The sequence below is a fragment of the Somniosus microcephalus genome, chromosome 7 (assembly GCF_052327205.1).
Source record: "Somniosus microcephalus isolate GS21.2 chromosome 7, FLI_Smic_1.0, whole genome shotgun sequence".
Taxonomy (NCBI): domain Eukaryota; kingdom Metazoa; phylum Chordata; class Chondrichthyes; order Squaliformes; family Somniosidae; genus Somniosus; species Somniosus microcephalus.
The window spans coordinates 268,753,796-268,776,557 of NC_140993.1; the positions used below are offsets into that span (position 1 = coordinate 268,753,796).

General features: G+C 47.6%; 1 protein-coding gene across 1 annotated transcript in view; it reads right to left on the minus strand.

Annotated features, from left to right (window-relative positions):
* Positions 1-22,762, minus strand: part of LOC147115324 (uncharacterized) — a 94,446-nt gene that overhangs the window by 33,300 nt on the left and 38,384 nt on the right. Inside the window, exons 7-9 of the mRNA XM_085993766.1 lie at positions 5,106-5,179; positions 4,918-5,010; positions 2,338-2,480 (exon numbers count right to left, since the gene is read on the minus strand). Coding sequence (XP_085849892.1) covers positions 2,338-2,480; positions 4,918-5,010; positions 5,106-5,179 — 310 coding nt within the window. The remainder of the gene's footprint in view (positions 1-2,337; positions 2,481-4,917; positions 5,011-5,105; positions 5,180-22,762) is intronic.

A 22,762-nucleotide genomic window follows, 5' to 3' on the forward strand; every position in this document is an offset into this window, starting at 1 on the left:
TAGGAGGCCTATAGACTACGCCCACTAGTGACTTTTTCCCCTTATTATTCCTTATCTCCACCCAAACTATTTCACTATCCTGATCCTTTGACCCAATATCATTTCTGCACTGCACTGAGTCAGCTCTCAGAATTTCTGGTGCCAAGCAACTTCAAATCCTATTACATTATGCATAAGGCCATAAACAATGTTTTACAGTCTTAGCTACTCAGTTCATAATGCCCACCAAATTCAAGCATAAAGTTCTTCTCTTTGCAGAAGAAAGTGACCTTCAGTAAGGGATAGTTCCTCAGAAGAGTTGGTGGCTAGAGCAAATAAAATCCTTTACCTGCTTCGAAGAGGAGCTCATGGGAAGCATAGACTGAAAGGCTCTATGGGGCCTTGGTGGTGCACAAGTTAGTAGACATGACAACATCCTGGCTTGTACAACTGTAATCACGTATTTTAATTTTAGCAGTGAATGTAAGCTTCAGCAGGTGTAAAGCAGTGGCTGTGGTGTGCCACAAAAAATGTCATGTACTATCTACGAAAGAACATGTCTAACTGGAAACGTACTTATTTTCAGATACGTAAAAAACTCAGGGGGAACAAGCCTCAATACTGTACTCTACATCAACAGCACAACTTGAAGTTGGCATCAGTTCAGATACACACATTCCATGGTGAGTTAGATGAGAGAATACTAGGTTAGTTACTAATCATGGGTTAAAAGGGCTGACTCAGCTACCAAAACCTGAGTTATTCCATGGTTCCGACCTGATTAGGCCACATGAAATGGCAGATACTGTCTATTAATGAACATCAGCACTAATCATTTGTCACAGCGCAGAACATGCTGAAATAGCTCAATGCTGTAGAATGAAAATCTTAGCAGCATATACCATCAACGGCATCTATGGGGGTGACCCTAGGCATGTATATTGGGACTATATTGATTGCATTTCTCAGGAATGCTTTCATTGATATTGACAGGGCAATGGCATTTAAAATTGCAGATACGATAAAGACAATTTTAATATACATGGAGATGCACTTGGGACAACCACCAGGAACAGTTTCAGAGACCTCATACAAGTTAACTCCTTAACTGTCAAATTAAGATGATAAACCAGAATTTACTTTTTCTGATATTAGTCATTCAATGCTTAATGGATTCACATGATGTTCCTCTTGTTCTATTTTAATACTAGAGCTTAGCTGGCCAGCAGTGCATATCAATTCACGCGCATGTTATACATGATTTTCTGACCAATAATATGAATAATTGGAAAATCGTAGGCAGAGTGAATTTCTGAAGCACACTGCCAGTCAGCGAGGCCCTCTGCCACTAATGTGGACACATAAATTGGTCCTTACGTTTCCACTTTGACTTAATTTGATGCACATTATTCTTGTGCCATAGAAAGTTTACATCTCTCTTCACTTAGGATATCCTGGCCAAAAATTCGTTCTGCAACAACGTTGGTGCCATTGTCGGTACATGGTCATTTGCATGCTAAATAGTCACTTTCAGTCCTTTGCATCATGACTTCAAACATTTTGGCGTAAGTGCAGTACAGTAGGACTCCAGCATGTCCATAGTGACAGACCCTACCCCTTCCCCAAATCCCAGGGTGGGCCCTACATTCCCGTACAGGCAAATAACAGTGCCACCCTGACAATTATACAGAAAATTGGAGGTGCCATGCCACTCCGATGGGACATGAAGATGCCATAAAATGGCCTAAGAACTGCAGCAAGCTTCTGTCCTCTTCTGCCCGCAGAGATTAAAAGGATTGATTGGAGAAAAGAATTACCTCTCTCTAGTCTGGGACCTTTTCAAGGACTTCCACAGAACTCACACCAGCTCTCAGCTGATAAGAATTCTGCTGAGGGCATAAAGGACAGAATACCTGGGGTAGCCCAGGAACAGCCCCTTGACATGGAAGGGGAAGGGGTGGTAGAATATTCTCCCATGGTTTCCCCACTGGAATTTTTCTGGCCTTTCTAAATGGTGTGGAATCTGAGTCCATCCTTAGCTTAATAGAGGCATCCTACAGGTTAATAAAAAAGGTTGCATTTATATAGTGCTTTTCATGTCCTTGGGACGTTTTTCATTTTTAGTTAATATTGTGCTTTTAATCATTTATTTTTGTAAGTTAGGTTAATTAAGTTACTCCAAGCATTTGAATAGTTTTATCACTGTAATATTTGTTTATTTTAATATCATGATGTGTGAGCTGAAATTCCTTAGAGGTATCATGGTCCAATAGTTTACTGGAGGATGCAAGTGATGACCGATGTCAGTAGATTAGACGAATACATTTATCATGCTCATAACCATTAAACAGCTCATACCTGTCTTCATCATTTGTTTTGGCAATTTCAGCTTCTTCTACATCAAAGCCATGATCCAAAACTTTCATTTCACCTTCTTCAGACAATAACAGTACATCACAAACACCACTTGACATTGTTTGCACGATCTCTTCATAGTTACGCTGATCAAGAGAATGATTTATCATGAGAATTGGTAAGACCAATGTTACCATCATCTTCACATATTTTGACTGCTGTAGAACATTTACTGTTTGAGGTGATTGGACAAACTGGTCTTTAGTGCCAATTGTCTACGAGCCCTCCTGCCTCTCCTTCAAAATCCTCAATGTTTGCCACCCTCCCAAGCCTCCTAGTGATTTCCTCACTGAAATCTCTTTTTTTATTTTTCTAACTTAGTTTTTGTAGTGCGACTCCTTGGGGGAGAAATTCGGTATCGCCCCGTTTGGGGCGCAATTATCGGCCGGGCGCAAAGTTTAGCACCTCCGACTGCAAACCTGGCTTCTATCGCCCCTGGAAGTGATTGGAGCGCTAAATCAGGTGCTACACACCTCTCTTAAGACGCTAATGCCGAGGAGTGAGGCACTACCTCAGAGCGCTGGCGAAGCTCATGTGATGTCAGTTAGCAATGGAACACAGACACACTGGCGCCGGCCAGTTCTTAAAGGGGAGGGTCGATCTTGCTCTCCATCCACACCCTGCTCATTGCAGCCTTGAATCTCGGCCTGGAGAGACCTGTACATCAAATTTGTTGGAAAGAACAATGGCGAGGCCCAGGGAAAGAGCTCAGAATGCAGCCCCCACAGTCTCTTCTAAATCGATGTAAGTTAGATCAAATCAAAAGAACCTGCAAAGTGCTGCTCAGTAACCAAAACTCCTCAACACAGCTTTGAATACTATCTCCTGCAGTCTCTCTCACTCAGAATGCGTGGTGCAAAAATTTTGGCAACAAAAAAAGGCAGGAAGTGGTCGCCTTTAAACAGCGCTCCCCCAGTCCCTTCCCGACTGCAAAACGCTCCCCTCAATCTGTCGTTGCTAGCAGCAGTCAATAAGACAGGGGGCGCAACTCAATATCCGGTCCGGGGCGCTAGCGGGGCGTTGCACGCTTGACTGATGTCACAATCTGCAGGCGCAGGAGATCGTGGCGGTAGTGTTTAGCGTCGCCGCAAAATGTCTAGTCAATTTTGCGCACGGGCGCTAGTTGCTTTGCGCCCCATTAGTGCCCTCTTAAGGCGCTAACGGGAGGCGCAAACCGACCGAATTGCCCCCCCCTTATCTTTAAAGACTTCAACTACACCTAAATTTCCCTTGCGCCTCTCCCTTGATTTCTCTGCCCAGACACACCTTTATATACTGCATGGGGTGGAATCATATGGGTATCATTTTCCGATTCCACGAGGTCAAAATACCGTTTTTAAATTTAATTCTTGGGATATGGACATCACTGACAAAGCCAACATTTATTGCCCATCCCTAGTTGCCTTTGAGAAGATGGCGGTGAGCTGCCTTCTTGAACCATTGCAGTCCATGTGGTGAAGGTGCTCCCACTATGCTGTTAGGTAGGGAATTCCAGGATTTTGACCCAGCGACGATTAAGGATCGGTGATGTATTTCCAAGTAGGGATGGTGTGTGACTTGGAGTTGATGATGTTCCCACGCGCCTGCTTCCCTTGACCTTCTAGGTGGTGGAGGTTGCGGGTTTGGGAGGTGCTGTTGAAGAAGCCTTGGCAAGTTGCTGCAGTGCATCCTGTAGATAGTACACACTCCAGCCATGGTACACCAGTGGTGGATGTGCTACCGATCAAGTGGACTGCTTTGTCCTGGATGATGTCAAGCTGTTTGAATATTGTTGCAGCTGCACCTATCCAGACAAGTGGAGAGTATTCAATCACACTCCTTACTTGTGTCTTGTAGCTGGTGGAGACGATTTGGTGAGTCAGGAGGTGAGCCACTCGCCGCAGAATACGCAGCCTGCTCTAGTAGCCATGGTATTTATGTGGCTGGTGTAGTTGAATTTCTGGTCAATGCTGACCCCCAGGATGTCCTTAAAGGGAGGTTACCCCTCTACAATTTTTCCAAGGCAATTGATGTCAGTCCTGCCACATCCAGCGGCATGTGAAGGACGCCCGAGAATAGAGAAAAAACTAGTACACAATGTTTGGCAAATGAAGTTTTGAAAAATTCTACCAGAGGGGGATTCAACTCTTAACCTTGGAATCCAACAGTTGAATCCAATAGTCATAAGATCTGGGTACAAACCAAAATTATTTTTTTCCCTAACTCCCTTCTTGCTTTTTATTTTTCTGTTTTTCTCTACTTACCTTTTCATTATCTTTTTTCTTTGCCCTTTTTTTGTTCTAATTTTTCTAGTTTTGTTAACCTGCTATGCCTTTTTCTCTTTTCTTGCTTGTTTGTTTTCCTCTGGCATTGAAAACACAATTGCAGTGTACAGCTGCATTACTGTTGCATGCTCAGATTTGGTTCTCACTATACTTTTTTCCCCAAAGTTAAATTTCCAAAACCTGTTGGCGTGATATGATGTTTAAACACCATTTGGCCTGAGCGGGTAACACACTAGTGATTTTCTGGGAAACTGCTTACCTGATGCTTTTTGTGCTCATACAATTCTTTGGCTTCTTCTTCAGTCAACTGCGCCATTTCTTCTGCCACAATTTGGAATCCTGCCTCACTTATCTTCGGAGAACATAATAAGCAAATGCTAGTTTCTTAATTTTCTGAAAATGCTTGAACTGATCAATGCTCGATAACTGGGCTTTGATATCACTTACCTTTTCTTTGATATTATTGTCATTTCCAGTAATGACTGCATTTGGTTTTATTACCACAACTGTAAATAACTTGTCTGCAATAAATGAAACAATAAAAAATGTTATTGCAACATTGTCAAATTGCACAGTAGGACATGCCAGCAGACTACAGTCTTTGGTTAAGTAACAGTGTTCTTTCACTTTGATAAACAACAGCTCAGAAAATGCACCGCTAGTGATCCCAGCAATTGTATCATGATAATGTCCGCTGGTGATCCCTGGTGCTGGACTTTGTGGGGACAGTGGGAGGTCACCTCATTTGAATGGAACTGGTGGGCACCCATGCCACTAGGAGCATGCCTTCGGTGCCCAGATTGCCTCAGAGGCTAGAAGGTTTGGAGCAACTCGCTGGTTCCAGGAGGGGTTCTGGGTCTTCCCTCGGAAAAAAAATGGTGTGGTGCCCCCAATGGCCCTTGTTGTCAGGAGGCCGCAGTAAAATCAATTAAAAAAAATTAACCTTTCAATCTTCAAGAGTCCACGCCAGGATCCAGATGGGAGCCATTTCCACCCTTCAGCTGGTAGCTATGCCTGGTCCACCAGATGTACTGCTACCTATCGAGTCACGGCCCTCTGACGTCCAGAGATAGGGAAAATCCCAGTGTTGGCAGTCCTTCCTCCCAAATCTACACTCTACTGCAATGATAGCCTTTTAAGGGGCAGGCAGAATCTCTGTCCCTTACAAGGTCCCTGGGAACTCCACGGAGTTGTGGTGTGAGTATGCTGAAAGGGCCGAAGATTTTCAGCCCCGACATGATTCATCCTCTTACTAACTCTCTAAGAGGGTGGAATTTTTCACACCTGGGCAGGTCAGGTACAGACGGTCGCCATGGTGGGTTGTGAGCCCGTTGCTGGTTCCATCACGCGCCACAAAATGACTTTACATCAATAGGGCCGATTAAGCCCACCCTGCGTGTTACCCAGCCCAATGAAATGGTGTGGCTCTGCTGACGTCATCCATGACGTGTTTTCAGACGGGATATTTAAAGGAGCCATGGCCACATTACATTTGAAGGTTAATCTAAAATAGTGCAGTCAGTGCACTACAGCATTGGAGTGCTGCAAACACTTTGGAAATGGCTACACAAAGGCAGAGGACTGCACTCAGGTTCTCCGATGACTCCCTCCATATGCTTGTGGAGGGAGTCAGAGCATGCAGGGAGGTCCTCTTCCCTTCCAATGGGCGGAAGAGTCTCCCCAGGAGACCGAAACAGCCTGGTTGGAGATTGCAGAGGAGGTCAACAGCAGGGATGTGGTCAAGAGGACCTGGATGCAGTGCCACAAATGTTTCAATGATCTCATTAGATCAGGAAAGGTGAGTACAAAGCCACACTCAACTTCACCCTGCTGTGCCTCCCATCACATCCCCATCACTCTGCCTTGCCAACCCTACTCCTGCACATCCTTACTCACACCAACATACCTTGCATGTCCACCCATCCCTCTCTTTCTGTCTACATTATCACATCCCCATCTGACTAACCACCCCTCACACTCACCCTCATTCTAGTGCAATCGTACCAACTAACAACACGCAAGGAGGCCACTTGGCATTGCCACCCCAATTCATCATAGTCTCCCTCTAAAGATCTAACCCATCCATTCCTTACACTCATCCCATCACTCTCACTCAACCTTCTCTTCTTTCCCTCCTTGCAGGAAAAGAGAACCCAAAATAAGAGGGCGAAGGAGAGAACTGGCGGTGGCCCTCCATCATTTGCAAACCTTACAACAGCAGAGGAGGCTGCTTTGGAAATATCTGCCGTCGCCGAGCAGCTGGAGCTGAGAGACAGAGAAAGGGGGACATCTCAGTAACCCGGTGACAGAATTACATATCATACAGCTACATGGCATACATCAGTCACTCATATGGGGACTGATGTCAGCAGTCACTGAATGGTCACCATGTGCATAATGATATCTGTACCCATTCTTCATATGACATATTTAACTCATCTCCTTAGTTTCCCACAGGTCCATCAATAGCCAGAACCCCACCACTGTCCAGGAGGAAGAGGAAGACAACTCTTCAGAGGAGTCTCCAGCCTCTGAGGGCGCACCATCACCAGACATAAGCACACCCAGCAGCAGCGCAGATGCGCACACCTTGGTGGGCCCCACGCGACATAGAGTAGTGTTGTCACCTGGTGTCTCACAACTCACAAGTGTGCATGAGCAGATGGTGGAGACAGGGTAAGCAGTGGAGAGTCCTCGCCAGAGGGTGCAGGATGCTCCCAGCTCTGCTCAGCTGCATGCAGACGCTGAGCCTCAGGAGCCATCCAGAAAGAGGGCGATCCTGGTGCAGGAAGTGCAGGGGGCTCTGACAGGCTTTGCGAGCGTGATGTCTGCAAATGTTCAGAGAATGGAGGAGACTGTATTTCAACTTTCCCAATCGACCCGCCTCCATTCGCGCCAGGAATTTTCCGGGGTCCGTGAAGATGCGAATGGAGGCGGGTCGGGTAGTAAAGTTGAAATATCTTGGAGCGGGTCAGGAGCCCGTCGTCATCCCGCACCTACGCACCTTTTCCTCGGCCGCATTTGCTGGAGCAGCAGCGACCCAAACAGCAGAGGCGGGTGACGCAATTTAAAGGATTATTAGCTTGTTGTCAGACCCTTAAGAGTCTTTTTAGTCTTACCTGTAATGTATGTACCTTTAAGGGGGGAACTACTTTCTACAGCTCATGTATACTGTAGTACCGGCAGTGACCACACATGTATATAACGCTGAGTAATAATCTGTTGTTTCAGTTGCAGTTTGAACCACGCTGAGTAAACACCTGTTGTACCGTTCTCTGCAGTCCTTTTCTTATTATTACACGGACGTAACAGTGGCGACGAGCAAGTTCGAACCTACCTGCAACTCTGCATCACCTCCCAGGGATTCGCTCCTGGAGAACAGTGGAAGAAGGTCGAGTCCAGAAGCACGGGCGTCGACCACGGGCAACCGCCCAGTCATCCAGCGGAGATTTGAGCATCGCAGGGGAGGCTGTCGAGAGCCAGGCTTGGCTTTCCAGTCACGGTGGTCCAGCGAAACGGGCTGGCAACAGGTACTGTGCAGACCCTTCCCGGACAGCGACGGGCTAGAGCCCGACCGAGCGGCACAGAAAAAGGCCGAGCAGCGTTGACGGGGGAGAGAGAGAGGGCAGAGCGCACAGGGCGCAGCCGGTGTTCAGGACCGAGCGGCGTCAACGGGGGAGAGAGGCGAGAGAGAGCAGAGCGCAGCCGGTGGTCAAGGGCCGAGCAGCGTCAACGGGGGAGAGAGGCGCGCAGGAAAACGCGAGGCGTTGCCATTGCCACGAGGACCGCAGAGAGCGGTGTTGGCAGCAGCGCAGGAGCAGCGTACGAAACCCACAGGGCGTCGCCATTTGCCACGAGGACCGCCGAGAGCGGCGTTGGCAGCAGCGCGGGAGACGCCATTTTAAGCCGCAACGGGGAAGAAAGGAAAGCGCGGGAGACGCCATTTTAAGCCAGTCTAACCACACCCAAAAATGCCGAAGAGTGGCAGTATCACAGCGTTCGACAATGAAGTCGAAGATTGGATGACATATGTCGAACGCATAGAAGTATACTGCAAGGCGAATGAAGTGCCAGATGACAAGAAAGCGCTGGTATTGTTGAATTCCATGGGTGCAAAAACGTATGGCTTACTACGAAACTTAGTAACCCCAGAGAAGCCAGTAGAAAAGGATTTTGAAAACATAGTGTCAATCCTACAGGACCACTTAAACCCCACACCGCTGCTGATAGCAGAAAGATTTAAGTTTCACAAAAGGAACCAGCATAAAGATGAAAGTAATGCTGAGTATTTAACGGAACTGCGCAAGCTATCGAAACACGGCCAGTTTGGAACGGGACTAGCAAATACTTTAAAGGACAAGTTTGTGTGTGGGCTTCAAAGTGAAGGAACCCAGAAACGGCTTCTATCAGAAAAGGATCTTATGCTGGACAAGGCTTTCAGCATTGCAGTATCACACGAAGCAGCAGCACGGGGTGCTGCAGAGATACAACGGAGACCGCAAGAATATGGCACAAATGAAATGTCATACGGAACAGTGAAGTGCTATCGCTGCGGCAGAACAACACACAACCATAATGATTGCTGGTTCAAGGACAAAGTGTGCAGACAGTGTGGAAAGTAGGACACATAGCAAGAGTCTGCAGGTCGGGAAAGAAAACCAGCAGCAAGAAATCTCCACAGGAGAAGTACAAGAAGGTACATAAGGTGACGGAGAGTAGTTCAGACGAACAGAAGAGTGATACAGACTCCGGAAGCAAGGAGCTGGGTTGTCTGAAACTACATAATGTGATCAAAACGGAGGATCACCAAACTATCTGGGTCACGCTCAAGATAGCAGGAGTCCAAGTGAAAATGGAATTGGACACAGGATCAGCCCTAACAGCCATAAACCGAAGGGACTACAAGCGGCTATTCTCACATATACCCTTGAGAGATACAAAGATTGTCTTGAAGACGTACACGGGGCAAAAAGTCTACCCCAAAGGAAAAATAAGGGTGAACGTTATATATAACGGCAAGGAAACACCAAAAATGGACCTATATGTATTGCCAGATGGAGGACCACCACTACTAGGACGTGAATGGATCCGGAAGATACAGCTAGATTGGCATTCCATACAAGCACTGACTGTAGATGCCAAAAAGGATGACGACGTCACACCTGAACGACTGTCAAAAATGCTAACTGACGCACAAGAAGTGTTCCAGCAGGGACTCGGAACACTCAAAGGCATAACAGCGACGATCAAAATAGAGGAAAATGCAAGCCCAAAGTTTTTAAAGGCCAGACCGGTACCTTATGCGATCCGCCCAGCCGTCGAAGCAGAGCTGGAAGGTTTGGAACGTTCAGGAGTACTGTCCAAAGTGGACTGGAGCGAGTGGGCTACACCCATCGTTCCTGTAATGTAGAGGTCATTGAGTAATACGCCTGGGGAACCAAAGAAGGTTCGCATCTGTGGGGACTTTAAGGTGACAGTGAACCCAGTCCTTCCGCGGATTGAAGATATTTTCGCCTCGCTATCTGGAGGGAAACGCTTCACTAAGATTGATCTGGCCCAGGCGTACCTGCAAATGGAGGTAGAAGAAGCCTCGAAACAGTACCTCACGATCAACACTCATAAAGGTCTCTACCAATACAACCGGCTGGTGTTCAGGGTAGCATCAGCTCCGGCTATTTGGCAAAGGGCAATGGAACAAGTCCTGCAAGGGATTCCAGGGACCCAGTGTTATTTGGACGATATCCTGGTCACGGGCAAAAATGACAGTGATCACCTTGCCAACCTGGAGCAAGTGCTCACTAGATTGAAGGAATATGGGCTCCGAGCTAATCGCCACAAATGCGAGTTTTTCCAGAAGCAGATCTCGTATTGTGGCCACGTTATTGATAAAGGGGGGTTACATAAGTCCCCTGAAAAGATTGAGGCAGTAGTCAAGGCTCCAGCACCGGAAAATGTGTCACAACTGAGGTCGTTCCTCGGGCTGGTGAACTACTACCATAAGTTCTTGCCGAATTTGTCTACCGTACTACATCCACTGAACACCCTACTGCAAACGGGGGTACCATGGAAGTGGAGTGACGAATGTAAACGAGCTTTCCAGAAGAGCAAAGCATTGATCACATCAAAAGAGGTGTTGGCTCATTTCAACCCAGCACTACCAATTTGGTTGGCGTGTGATGCATCACCCTATGGCATTGGAGCGGTGCTGTCGCACAAATTCCCAGACGGCTCGGAGAGGCAAGTAGCCTTTGCGTCTTGGTCACTAACCTCAGCCGAGCGTAACTACGCCCAGATTGACAGGGAGGCCCTCAGCCTAGTGTGGGGAGTGAAAAAGTTCAATCACTATCTGCACGGGCAGAAGTTCACCTTGCTGACTGACCACCAACCACTTGTCTCCATCTTTAATCCAAAGAAGGGCGTTCCGGTGATGACTGCGCAACGGCTACAAAGATGGTCCCTTTTTCTAGGGGCGCACCAATATGAAATCGAGTATAAGGGCACGAAACAGCATGGAAACGCTGATGGGCTATCACGCCTGCCACTGCCTACTGCAGAGGAAGCACCAGCAGTGGATCCTGTCGAAATATTTCATTCGACTATAATTGAATGCTTGCCAGTAACTAACGCTGGTATAGTGAAGGAGACCCGAAATGACCCGACACTGTCTCGGGTATATGATTTGACGGTGAAGGGATGGCCAGCACATGGCGACTCACTGTTGCCAGCATTCTCATCCAGAAGAGAACAGCTGTCAGTATGCCAGGGGACCTTGATGTGTGGATCCCGAGTGGTAATTCCACCCAAGTTAAGGGAGAGAGTGCTCAATGAGCTTCACGAAGGTCATCTGGGAGGGGTGAAAATGAAAAGCCTTGCTAGGGCTTATGTGTGGTGGCCAGGGATCGATCAGCAAATCGAGGACCTGACAAAGAGCTGCTCAGGATGCCAGAAGGTCCAAAATGCACCACCACATGCCCCTCTACACCCATGGGAGTGGCCCTCATCTCCATGGCAACGGGTGCATATTGATTTTGCTGGTCCATTCATGGACTCAATGTTTTTAATAGCCGTGGATGCGCACTCGAAATGGCCTGAGGTGATCAAAATGTCCTCCACCACCACGGAGAAAACTATTGCAGTCCTACGGACCATTTTTGCCAGGAACGGCTTGCCAGAGCAGATTTGCTCTGATAATGGACCACAGTTTGTGTCCGAAGAGTTTCAAAGATTTATGAAAAGGAATGGGGTAAGGCATTACACATCCGCCCCGTATCATCCAGCCACAAATGGATTGGCTGAGAGGTTCGTATAAACCTTTAAAAAAGCAGTAAAGGCCATGTGCGATGACGACATTCCACTGCAGCATAAGGTGGACAATTTCCTGTTAGCCTACAGAAATGCGACACATGCAGTCACCAACCAGGCCCCGGCCATGATGTTCTTTAACCGAAGGTTGAGATCTCGTCTGGATTTGCTCAGACCAAATGTACGAAGAGATGTTGAGAGTAAGCAATTCCAGCACATCAATGAGAAGCCGACAAGGAGCTTCAATGTAGGGCAACCAGTCTTGGCCCGCCACTACCGAACAGAGAAATGGCAACCAGGAACGATATGCACGCGGCAGGGGCCACTAATGTACACAGTGGACATTGGGGAGAGCATCGTGAGACGCCATGCTAACCAGATCCTAGAGTCACAGGAACGAGTCAACCCCATGCCTCGCCCATACGTACCTGGTGATGAACCCGACGTACAGGTAGCATCTACCCCAGAAAGAGTAGCATCGGAAGCTGATGAACCAACCGATGACAGGGGGCCAGAATCGCCTCCGCACCAAGAGCAAGACACTCGGGAATGGCGCTATCCAGAAAGGATCAGGAAGCCTCCCCAAAGACTGAATTTATAAATAGACTATTTTCAGCTAATGTTGCATGTTAAAAGTGTTAATTGTAATTAGTTTGATATTTAATTGTTAAATGAGTGTTATGGTACTGTTAATCTAAAAGGGGAGAAATTGTAATGTATGTACCTTTAAGGGGGGAACTACTTTCTACAGCTCATGTATACTGTAGTACCGGCAGTGACCACACCTGTATATAACGCTGAGTAGTAATCTGTTGTTTCAGTTGCAGTTTGAACCACGCTGAGTAAGCACCTGTTGTACCGTTCTCTGCAGTCCTTTTCTTATTATTACACGGACGTAACATTACCTTTCTAATTTCACTGGACTCCCATGGGACTCACGCTGCTTGGGAACCACACGTCTGTCAACCTGAGGTGGGAGTTGAGTGGCCATTGATCCAGCTGATTAGTTGACAGCATCAAATGTAATATAAAAGCTTCCACTGACAGCTGATCACTTTCATCAGACAGAAGCTGTTGCTGGCTGCATTCCCAGCACAAATTGAGCTTTCTGTAGGCTGCAAGTCTTTCCAGCAAAGTTTCCATCCAGTGTCACCTCATTGGAAGAACCTCTCTCACCATTGACAGATTACTTCTGTCATCTCTACTTCACCTGCCATGTGTTTCATTAACATGACCACGATGAGCCTCAACACCAGCAGCACCAGGCACACCAGCAGCACTAACAACAACAACACCAACCTTCTCCGCAATCACCTGATGATGCACAGGACAGAGGGCATCAGCACCCGAGCACATTGCTGCCCGGGAGGCCAGGGATGGCTTCATCATGGCAAGATTTACTTAACTTTATGCTGTACACCCATATGGTTGCGACATGATGCGCCAGGTTGGTACCCCACAACAACGCCATAAAGCATCCCTACAATGACCAAGCCATTCCTTTCACACTCACCACCATTGCTGGAGGTACCATTATGTCTCACCATTCACTGCAACTCACTAAGCCACTTCCAAAGGTGCACACAAATCTGTGCAAGACCGGAAAGTGTTGAAAATAAAGATTTTTATGTTTGACAGCACATTAATGGAAACTTTACATAAAGTTTGAATAAAACACCCAAGTGGCTACCCTTGTGACTCTATTTGCGTGTCATCTTTCTCTTCCGCATGCTTCTACGAGGTGCTACCCCTGCGGCTTCAGCAGAGGTAGAGGCAGCCTGCTGACTTCCCTGCTGTCAAGAAGCTGGAGAGCACCTTGCTGCACATCAGTGGAGTCATGAGGATCCACGTCTATGCTGATATCTTTCCTAGAGAAGAGGTCTATGAGCCACTGCCATCTATTCTCCATAAATAGCCTTCTATTCTACAAAGAAACCATGTGCACCTGTGAGTGGCACATTAGCTGCTCCATGTAAGTGGCCATCCTATCCATGGAGGTGCCTACAGTCGCCATCGCCTGTAACAGAGTGGTGCTCATGTTGGAGATGGACTCCTCCATTGTCTGAACATTTGCAGACATCGCGCTCGCAAAACCTGTCAGAGCCCCGTGCACTTCTTCCTGCACCTCCAGGATCGCCCTCTTTCTGGATGGCCCCCCCCGAGGCTCAACGTCTGCATGCAGCTGAGCAGAGCTAGGACAGTCCTGTGCCCTCCGGTGAGGACTCTCTACTGCTGTGCCTGTCTCCACCATCTGCTCATGCTCACTTGTGAGTTGTGAGACACCAGGTGACAACACTATTCTATGTCGCGTGGGTCCCACCCAGGTGTGTGTATCTGCACTGGTGTTGGGTGCACTTATGTCTGGTCACGGTGCGCCCTCAGAGGCTGGAGGCTCCTCTGAGGAGGTCTCTTCGTCTTCCTCCTGGAACGTTGGTGGGGGATGGGGCGCTCTTGATGGACCCGTGGGAGAGTAAAGAGATGAGTTAGATATGCCATATGAAGAATGGGTACACATAACATTATGCACATGATCACCATTCAGTGGTTGATGACATCAGTCCCCATATGAGTGACTGATGTATGCCAAGTAGCTGTATGATATGCAATTCTGTCACCAGGTTGCAGAGCTGTCCGTCTCACACCTCCAGCTGCTCGGCCACTCCTGATACTTCCAACGCAGCCTCCTCTGCTGTTGTGAAGGTGGAAAATGATGGAGGCCCACCTCCAGTTCTCTCCCTCTCCCTCTTATTGTGCACTCTCTGGGTGGTCATTTGGAAATAGCTGCGACAACAGGTTCATCTGCATTGGAAACACCTTACGGACTGCTATCCTGAAGATCACAAGTAATCTCACTTGGAGGCCGGGGCAGGAGAAGGGTCAGAGAAGCTGGCCTTCCCTCAATGAGCTGGCACATGTTTGCATTCCAAACAAATCCTCAAAGGAGTGAGACTGTGTCATACTGCAGGCGGGTGTTGGCAGTTACTGTATCACTACATAATCTTGCACCCAGGAGTTCTAGGTTAAAACCAACCTAATGAGCCTACAGCAGCCCAAAGCAACCTACAACTATGTTGTTACCCCCTTCAATAAACACTTTTTCATAGTGTTAGGTTGAGGAATAGGACAAGTACATCATATAGGGCTACCAAGAGGAAGCACAACATAACGATTAGAGTGTTTAGCACAATGTAAATAGCAATAAATAAATAAGTAGAGATCTTTTTATTTATCAGTTATCTGAGCACTGTTTATCAGTTGTGATTGTGGCAAGATTGTGAGTGCTGGTATGGGCAGAAAAAGGGAAATACAGGTTATAAGAGCATAAGGTCCATAGAGGTCCAAGGTGAACACATCTGCAGCAAATATTGGCTGCTCGAGGAACTTTGGCTCAGAGTTGATGAGCTGGAGTCCGAGATTCAAACACTGTGACACATTAGGGAGGGGGAGCATTACCTGGACACTAAGTTCCAGGAGGCAGTCACACCCACTAGAGTATTTACTTCTAATTTGGCCCATGGTCAGGGACAGGAGGGTGTGACTACAAGCGAGGCAGGTATTGGGATCCAGGAGGTAGCGATGGAGGAGCCTCTGCCCTTGGCCTTCTCCAACAGGTACGAGATTCTTGCTCCCTGTGTGGACGAGGGCAGGGACTGCAGGGAGGATGAGCAATCTGACCACAGCACCGTGGTACAGGGAGCCATTCAAGTGCGGGGGAGTAAAGAGAAATGTTGTAGTGATAGGGGATAGTATAGTTAGGGGGATAGACAATGTTCTCTGCAGCCGAGAGCGTGAGTCCCGAAGGCTGTGTTGCCTGCCTGGTGTCAGGGTTAAGGACATCTCCTCTGGGCTGGAGAGAAACTTGGAGTGGGAGGGGGAGGATCCAGTTGTCATGGTCCACGTAGGCACCAATGACATAGGTAGGACAAAGAAAGAGGTTCTGCTGAGCGAGTATGAGCAGCTAGGGGTTAAGTTAAAAAGCAGAACCACAAAGATAATAATCTCTGGATTACTACCTGAGCCATGAGCGAATTTGCATAGGGTAAATAAGATCAGAGAAATGAATGAGTGGCTCAACGACTGGTGTGGGAGAAATGGGTTTCGATTTGTGGGGCACTGGCACCAGTACTGGGATAAGAGGGAGCTGTTCCGTTTGGACGGGCTTCACTTGAACCATGCTGGGGCTAGAGTCCTGGCGAATCGAATAACTAGGGCTGTAGAGAGGGCTTTAAACTGAATAGTGGGGGGGAGGATCCAGGGGATCGGGAATTTAAAAAGTCAATGAAAAATGAGAAAGCAATAGAGCAGGATAGAGATGGGGGAAATAATAACCAGAGTGTGACAGGAAGGGACAGCATGTTTAAAAATAAGAGTGCAAGAGAAAATGGGGCCAAAAGAAGGAGAAATAGTAAAAAGACAAAGTTTAATGCTCTATATCTGAATGCACGCAGCATTCGTAACAAGATAGATGAGTTGATGGCACAAATAGATACAAATGGGTATGATCTGATCGCCATTACAGAGATGTGGTTGCAAGGTGATCAGGGCTGGGAACTGAATATTCGAGGTTATTTGACAATTCGGAAGGATAGACAGAAAGGAAAGGGAGGTGGGGTGGCTTTGTTGGTAAAGGATGGGATCAGTGCAATGGTGAGAAGTGATATTGGCTCAGAAGATCAAGATGTAGAATCAGTTTGGGTGGAAATAAAAATGAATACAGGAAACTGTCGTTTAAACAGAGGTTAAATATCCGGAATGCTCTATCCACCGGCAAAATTCAGGAGTCGGTTCAGATAACTTTTTTTACTTTTCGTTGCTTTTTTTCTCCATTTGTGGCTGTGCAAGCGTGTAGCTGAAGCTGTTGCTTAGCTACAGAGACGCTTGCAAGCTGCGCCGACTGTTTTGAAGCTGCTGCTAAGCAACAGGGTTTGTTGCTTCAGACGGAGCTCTGAGCTCCGTATGTTTTAACATTAGCGCTCGTTTCTCCAGCAGTGTTGATCGACCGGCACCAGCTCAGTCCCGTCAGTGCCGGATACCAGAAAGTTTCCTGTAAAGGGAAAAAGTCTCTGGTGGGCATAGTCTATAGGCCCCCCGAACAGTAGCAATACTGTTGGACAGAGTATAAATCAACAAATAACAGTGGCCTGTAAAAAAGGTACGGTACTAATCATGGGTGATTTTAATCTCCATATTGATTGGAGGCAGTTCAGAGACGATTCACTAGGTTAATTCCAGAGGTGAGGGGTGATGTAAGAAAACTACTAGGCACTTGGTCTAAGCATTAAACAAAGCTTTAATCAACTGTTTTACAACATGGAGGTCTAGTTGTGTCCTTCACTAGTTCCTGTTAAGAATGTCTTGCGCAAGCTGGGCCTGTGCCCGAGTATTTATACTCTCACTGGACAGCGCCACCCGCAGGCTGCTCAGTATTATTTCATAAGTCTTTCTTTCATGAATGACTGATTCATGTCAAGGGGTTGACTTATGAGGAAAGGTTGAGCAGGCTGGGCCTATACTCATTGGAATTTAGAAGAATGAGAGGTGATCTTATTGAAATATATAAGATACTGAGAGGGCTCAACAAGGTAGATGCAGAGAGGATGTTTCCCCTCGTGGTGAGATCTAGAACGCGGGGGCACAGTTTTAGAATAAAGGTCGCCCTTTTAGACTGAGATGAGGAGGAATTTCTTCTCTCAGAGGGTTGTAAATCTGTGGAATTCTCTGCCCCAGAGAGCTATGGAGGCTGGGTCATTAAATACATTTAAGGTGGAGATAGACAGATTTTTGCAAGATAAGGGAGTGAAGGGTTATGGGGAGCGGGCGGGAAAGTGGCTTTGAGCCCAAGATCAGCCATGATCTTATTGAATGGCGGAGCAGGCTCGCGGGGCCAAGTGTCCTATTCCTGCTCCTATTTCTTATGTTCTTACGTAAGGAATAGGAGCAGGAGTAGGCCATTTGGCCTTTTGAGCCTGCTCCGCCATTCAATAAGATCATAGCTGATCTTCTACGTCAACTCCAACTTCCCGCACTATCCCCATATCAAAGGTCAAGTTATGGAAATGTGTGCCATACTCATGGAAGCTACAATGGGTTTACTTTCATAGCACAACCACATCTGGACAGTGGCAGGAAATTTCCATTCCTGAAAGTAGTTGGTGATCAGTGCATTTTGCTCCAGTCTGCTTATCTGCACATCAGCTCACTCTGCGTGGGCCTCCTCCAGCTGCTGGGGTTCTGTGGTCTCATTGGGCTATTGATGACCATTCCACTTCTGATGGCTAAATTATGATGGATATAGCAGATCATTCTCACCATGGCTAGACTGTACAGGATATCCATGTGAGCAGTCCAAATTTTTTTTTTAATGGGATGTGGGCGTCGCTGGCAAAGCTAGCATTTATTGCCCATCCCTAATTGCCCTTGAGAAGGTGGTGGTGAGCCGCCTTCTTGAACCACTGCAGCCCGTGTGCTGAAGGTACTCCCACAGTGCTGTTAGGTAGGGAGTTCCAGGATTTTGACCCAACGACGATGAAGGATCGATGATATACTTCTAAGTCAGGATGGTGTGTGACTTGGAGGGGAACTTGGAGGTGGTGGTGTTCCCTTGCGCCTGCTGCCCTTGTCCTTCTAGGTGGAAGAGGTCGCGGGTTTGGCAGGTGCTGCCGAAGAAGCCTTGGCGAGTTGCCGCAGTGCATCTTGTAGATGGTACACACTGCAGCCATGGTACGCCAGTGGTGGAGGGAGTGAATGTTTAAGGTGGTAGATGGGGTGCCAATCAAGCGGGCTGCTTTGTCCTGTATGGTGTCTAGCTTCTTGAGTGTTGCTGGAGCTGCACTCATGCAGGCAAGTGGAGAGTATTCCATCACACTCCTTACTTGTGCCCTGTAGATGGTAGAAAGACTTTGGGGAGTCAGTAGGTGAGACACTCGCCACAGAATACCTAGCCTCTGACCTGCTCTTGTTGCCACAGTATTTATGTGGCTGGTCAAGTTAAGTTTCTGGTCAATGGTGACCCCCAGGATGTTGATGGATTCTGCAATGGTAATGCCGTTGATTGTCAAGGGGCAGTGGTTAGACTCTCGCTTGGTGGAGATAGTCATTGCCTGGCACTTCTGTGGCGCGAATGTCACCTGCCACTTGTCAGCCCAAGCCTGAACGTCGTCCAGGTCTTGTTGCATGCGGGCATGGACTATTTCATTATCTGAGGAGTTGTGAATGGCACTGAACACTGTGCAGTCATCAGCGAACATCACAATTTCTGACCTTATGTTGGAGGGAAGGTTATTGATGAAGCAGCTGAAGATGGTTGGGCCTAGGACACTGCCCTGAGGAACTCCTGCAGCGATGTCCTGGGGCTGTGATGATTGACCTTCAACCACCACAACCATCTTCCTTTGTGCTAGGTATGATTCCAGCCAGTGGAGAGTTTTTCCCCCCGATTCCCATTGACTTCAGTTTTACTAGGGCTCCTTCATGCCACACTCAGTCAAATGCTGCCTTGATGTCAAGGGCAGTCACTCTCACCTCACCTCTGGAATTCAGCTCCTTTGTCCATGTTTCGACCAAGGCTGTAATGAGGTCGGGAGCAGAGTGGTCTTGGCGGAACCCAAACTTGGCATCAGTGAGCAGGTTATTGGTGAGTAAGTGCCGCTTGATAGCACTGTCAATGACACCTTCCATCATTTTGTTGATGATTGAAAGTAGACTGATGGGGCGGTAATTGGCCGGATTGGATTTGTCCTGCTTTTTGTGGACAGGCCATACCTGGGCAGTTTTCCACATTGTCGGATAGATGCCAGTGTTGTAGCTGTACTGGAACAGCTTGGCTAGAGGTGCAGCTAGTTCTGGAGCACAAGTCTTTAGAACAATAGCCGGGATGTTGTCAGGGCCCATAGCCTTTGCTGTATCCAGTGCGCTCAGCCATTTCTTGATATCACGTGGAGTGAAACAAATTGGCTGAAGACTAGTTTCTGTGATGGTGGGGACCTCAGGAGGAGGCCGATATGGATCATCCACTCGGCACTTCTGGCTGAAGATGGTTTCAAACGCTTCAGCCTTGTCTTTTGCACTCACATGCTGGGCTCCACCATCATTGAGGATAGGGATATTCATGGAGCCTCCTCCTCCTGTTAGTTGTTTAATGGTCCACCACCATTCACGACTGGATGTTGCAGGACTGCAGAGCTTTGATTTGATCCGTTGATTGTGAGATCTCTTAGCCCTGTCTATAGCATGCTGCTTCTGCTTTTTAGCATGCATGTAGTCCTGTGTTGCAGCTTCCTCAGGTTGGCACCTCATTTTTAGGTACGTCTGGTGCTGCTCCTGGAATGCTCTTCTACACTCCTTATTGAACCAGGGTTGGTCCCCTGGCTTGATGGTAATGGTAGAGTGAGGGATATGCCGGGCCATGAGGTTACAGATTGTGGAATACAATTCTGCTGCTGCTGATGGTCCACAACGCCTCATGGATTCCCAGTTTTGAGCTGCTAGATCTGTTCTGAATCTATCCCATTTAGCACGGTGGTAGTGCCACACAACACGATGGAGGGTATTCTCAGTGTGAAAATGGGACTTCGGCTCCACAATGACTGTGCGGTGGTCACTGCTACCAATATTGTCATGGACAGATGCATCTGCGACAGGTAGATTGGTGAGGACGAGGTCAAGTAGGTTTTTCCCTTGTGTTGGTTCTCTCACCACCTGGCAGCTATGTCACAATGGAAGTATTGCTTGAGAGAGAGCGAGAGCGGCTGGAGAGCGCCAAACTTCAGGAGATTTCAAAGGTGAGCGAGAGCGGCTGGAGAGCGCCAAACCTCGGGAGATTTCAAAGGTGAGCGAGAGCGGCTGGAGAGCGCCAAACCTCTGGAGATTTCAAAGGTGAGCGAGAACGGCTGGAGAGCGCCAAACCTCGGGAGATTTCAAAGGTGAGCGAGAGCGGCTGGAGAGCGCCAAACCTCAGGAGATTTCAAAGATGAGCGAGAGTGGCTGGAGAGCACCAAACCTCAGGCGATTTCAAAGCTGAGGGATAACGGCTGGAGAGCGCCAAACCTCGGGAGATTTCAAAGGTGAGTGAGAGCAGCTGGAGAGCGCAACACCTCGGGAGATTTCAAAGGTGAGCGAGAGCGGCTGGAGAGCACAACACCTCGGGAGATTTCAAAGGTGAGCCGAGGCTACAACGGACCGGAGTATAAAGAAGTAAAAATTAATCGAAGTGTGACATCACCAGAAAGCAGGTAAGTGATTGGTCGGTGAGTATTTCTCTCTTTCTCGCTTTTTTCCAAACTTAATTTTTGTGGTTTATAGTTTCTAAGGTCTCTGTTGTGTAGTGGGGAGTGCTAGTAAACAAGGGCCCTTGAGTATATCATTTAATTGTAGTGTAATTGGTGGTATTGATTTGATTTAATTTAATTTAAATTAATTAAAGGGTAAGTCATGGCAGCACAGCTCGGCCCCATGACATGCTCCTCCTGCACTATGTGGGAAATCAGGGACACCTCCTGTGTCCCTGACGACCATGTGTGCGGGAAGTGTATCCAGTTGCAGATACTGGCAAACCGCATTGCGGCGCTGGAGCGGCGAATGGATACATAATGGAGCATTCGCGATGCTGAGGACATTGTGGATAGCACGTTTAGGAAGTTGGTCACACCGCAGGTAAAGGCTGCACAGGCAGGAAAGGAATGGGTGACCGCCAGGCACAGTAGTAGGCACAGGCAGGTAGTGCAGGGGTCCCCTGTGGCCATCCCCCTCTCAAACAGATATACCGCTTTGGATATTGTTGGGGGAGATGGCTTATTGGGGGAAGGCAGCAGTAGCCAACTTCCTGGCACCATGGGTGGCTCTGCTGCACAGGATGGGAGGAAAAAGAGCGGGATAGCTATAGTGATAGGGGATTCTATTGTAAGATAGGCGTTTCTGCGGCCGCAAACGAGACTCCAGGATGGTATGTTGCCTCCCTGATGCAAGGGTCAAGGATGTCTCGGAGTGGCTGCAGGGCATTCTGGAGAGGGAGGGTGAACAGCCAGCTGTCGTGGTGCATATAGGTACCAACGATATAGGTAAAAAATGGGATGAGGTCCTAAAAGCTGAATATAGGGAGTTAGGAGGTAAATTAAAAAATAGGACCTCAAAGGTAGCAATCTCAGGATTGCTACCAGTGCCACGTGCTAGTTAGAGTAGAAATAGAAGGATATTTCAGATGAATACATGGCTAGAGGAATGGTACAAGGTGGAGGGATTCAAATTCCTGGGACATTGGAACCAGTTCTCGGGGAGGTGGGACCAGTACAAACTGGACGATTTGCACCTGGGCAGGACCGGGACCGATGTCCTAGGGGGAGTGTTTGCTAGTGCTGTTGGGGAGGGTTTAAACTAAAAGGGCAGGGGGTTGGGAACCTGTGCAGGGAAACAGAGGAAAGGGAAGCAAGGATAGAAGCAAAAGACAGGAAGGAGAAAAGCAAAAGTGGAAGGCAGAGAAATCAAGGGTGTAAATCAAACAGGACCACAGTAAATAATAATTCTAAAAGGACTAAGAGTGTTAAAAAAAACAAGCCTGAAGGCTTTGTGTCATAATGCGAGGAGCATTCGTAATAAGGTGGATGAATTAGCTGCGCAAATAGATGTAAACGGATATGATATAATTGGGATTACGGAGACATGGCTCCAGGGTGACCAAGGCTGGGAATTCAACATCCAGGGGTATTCAATATTCAGGAAGGACAGGCAAAAAGGAAAAGGGAGGTGGGGTAGCATTGCTGGTTAAAGAGGAGATTAACACAATAGTAAGGAAGGATATTAGCTCTGAT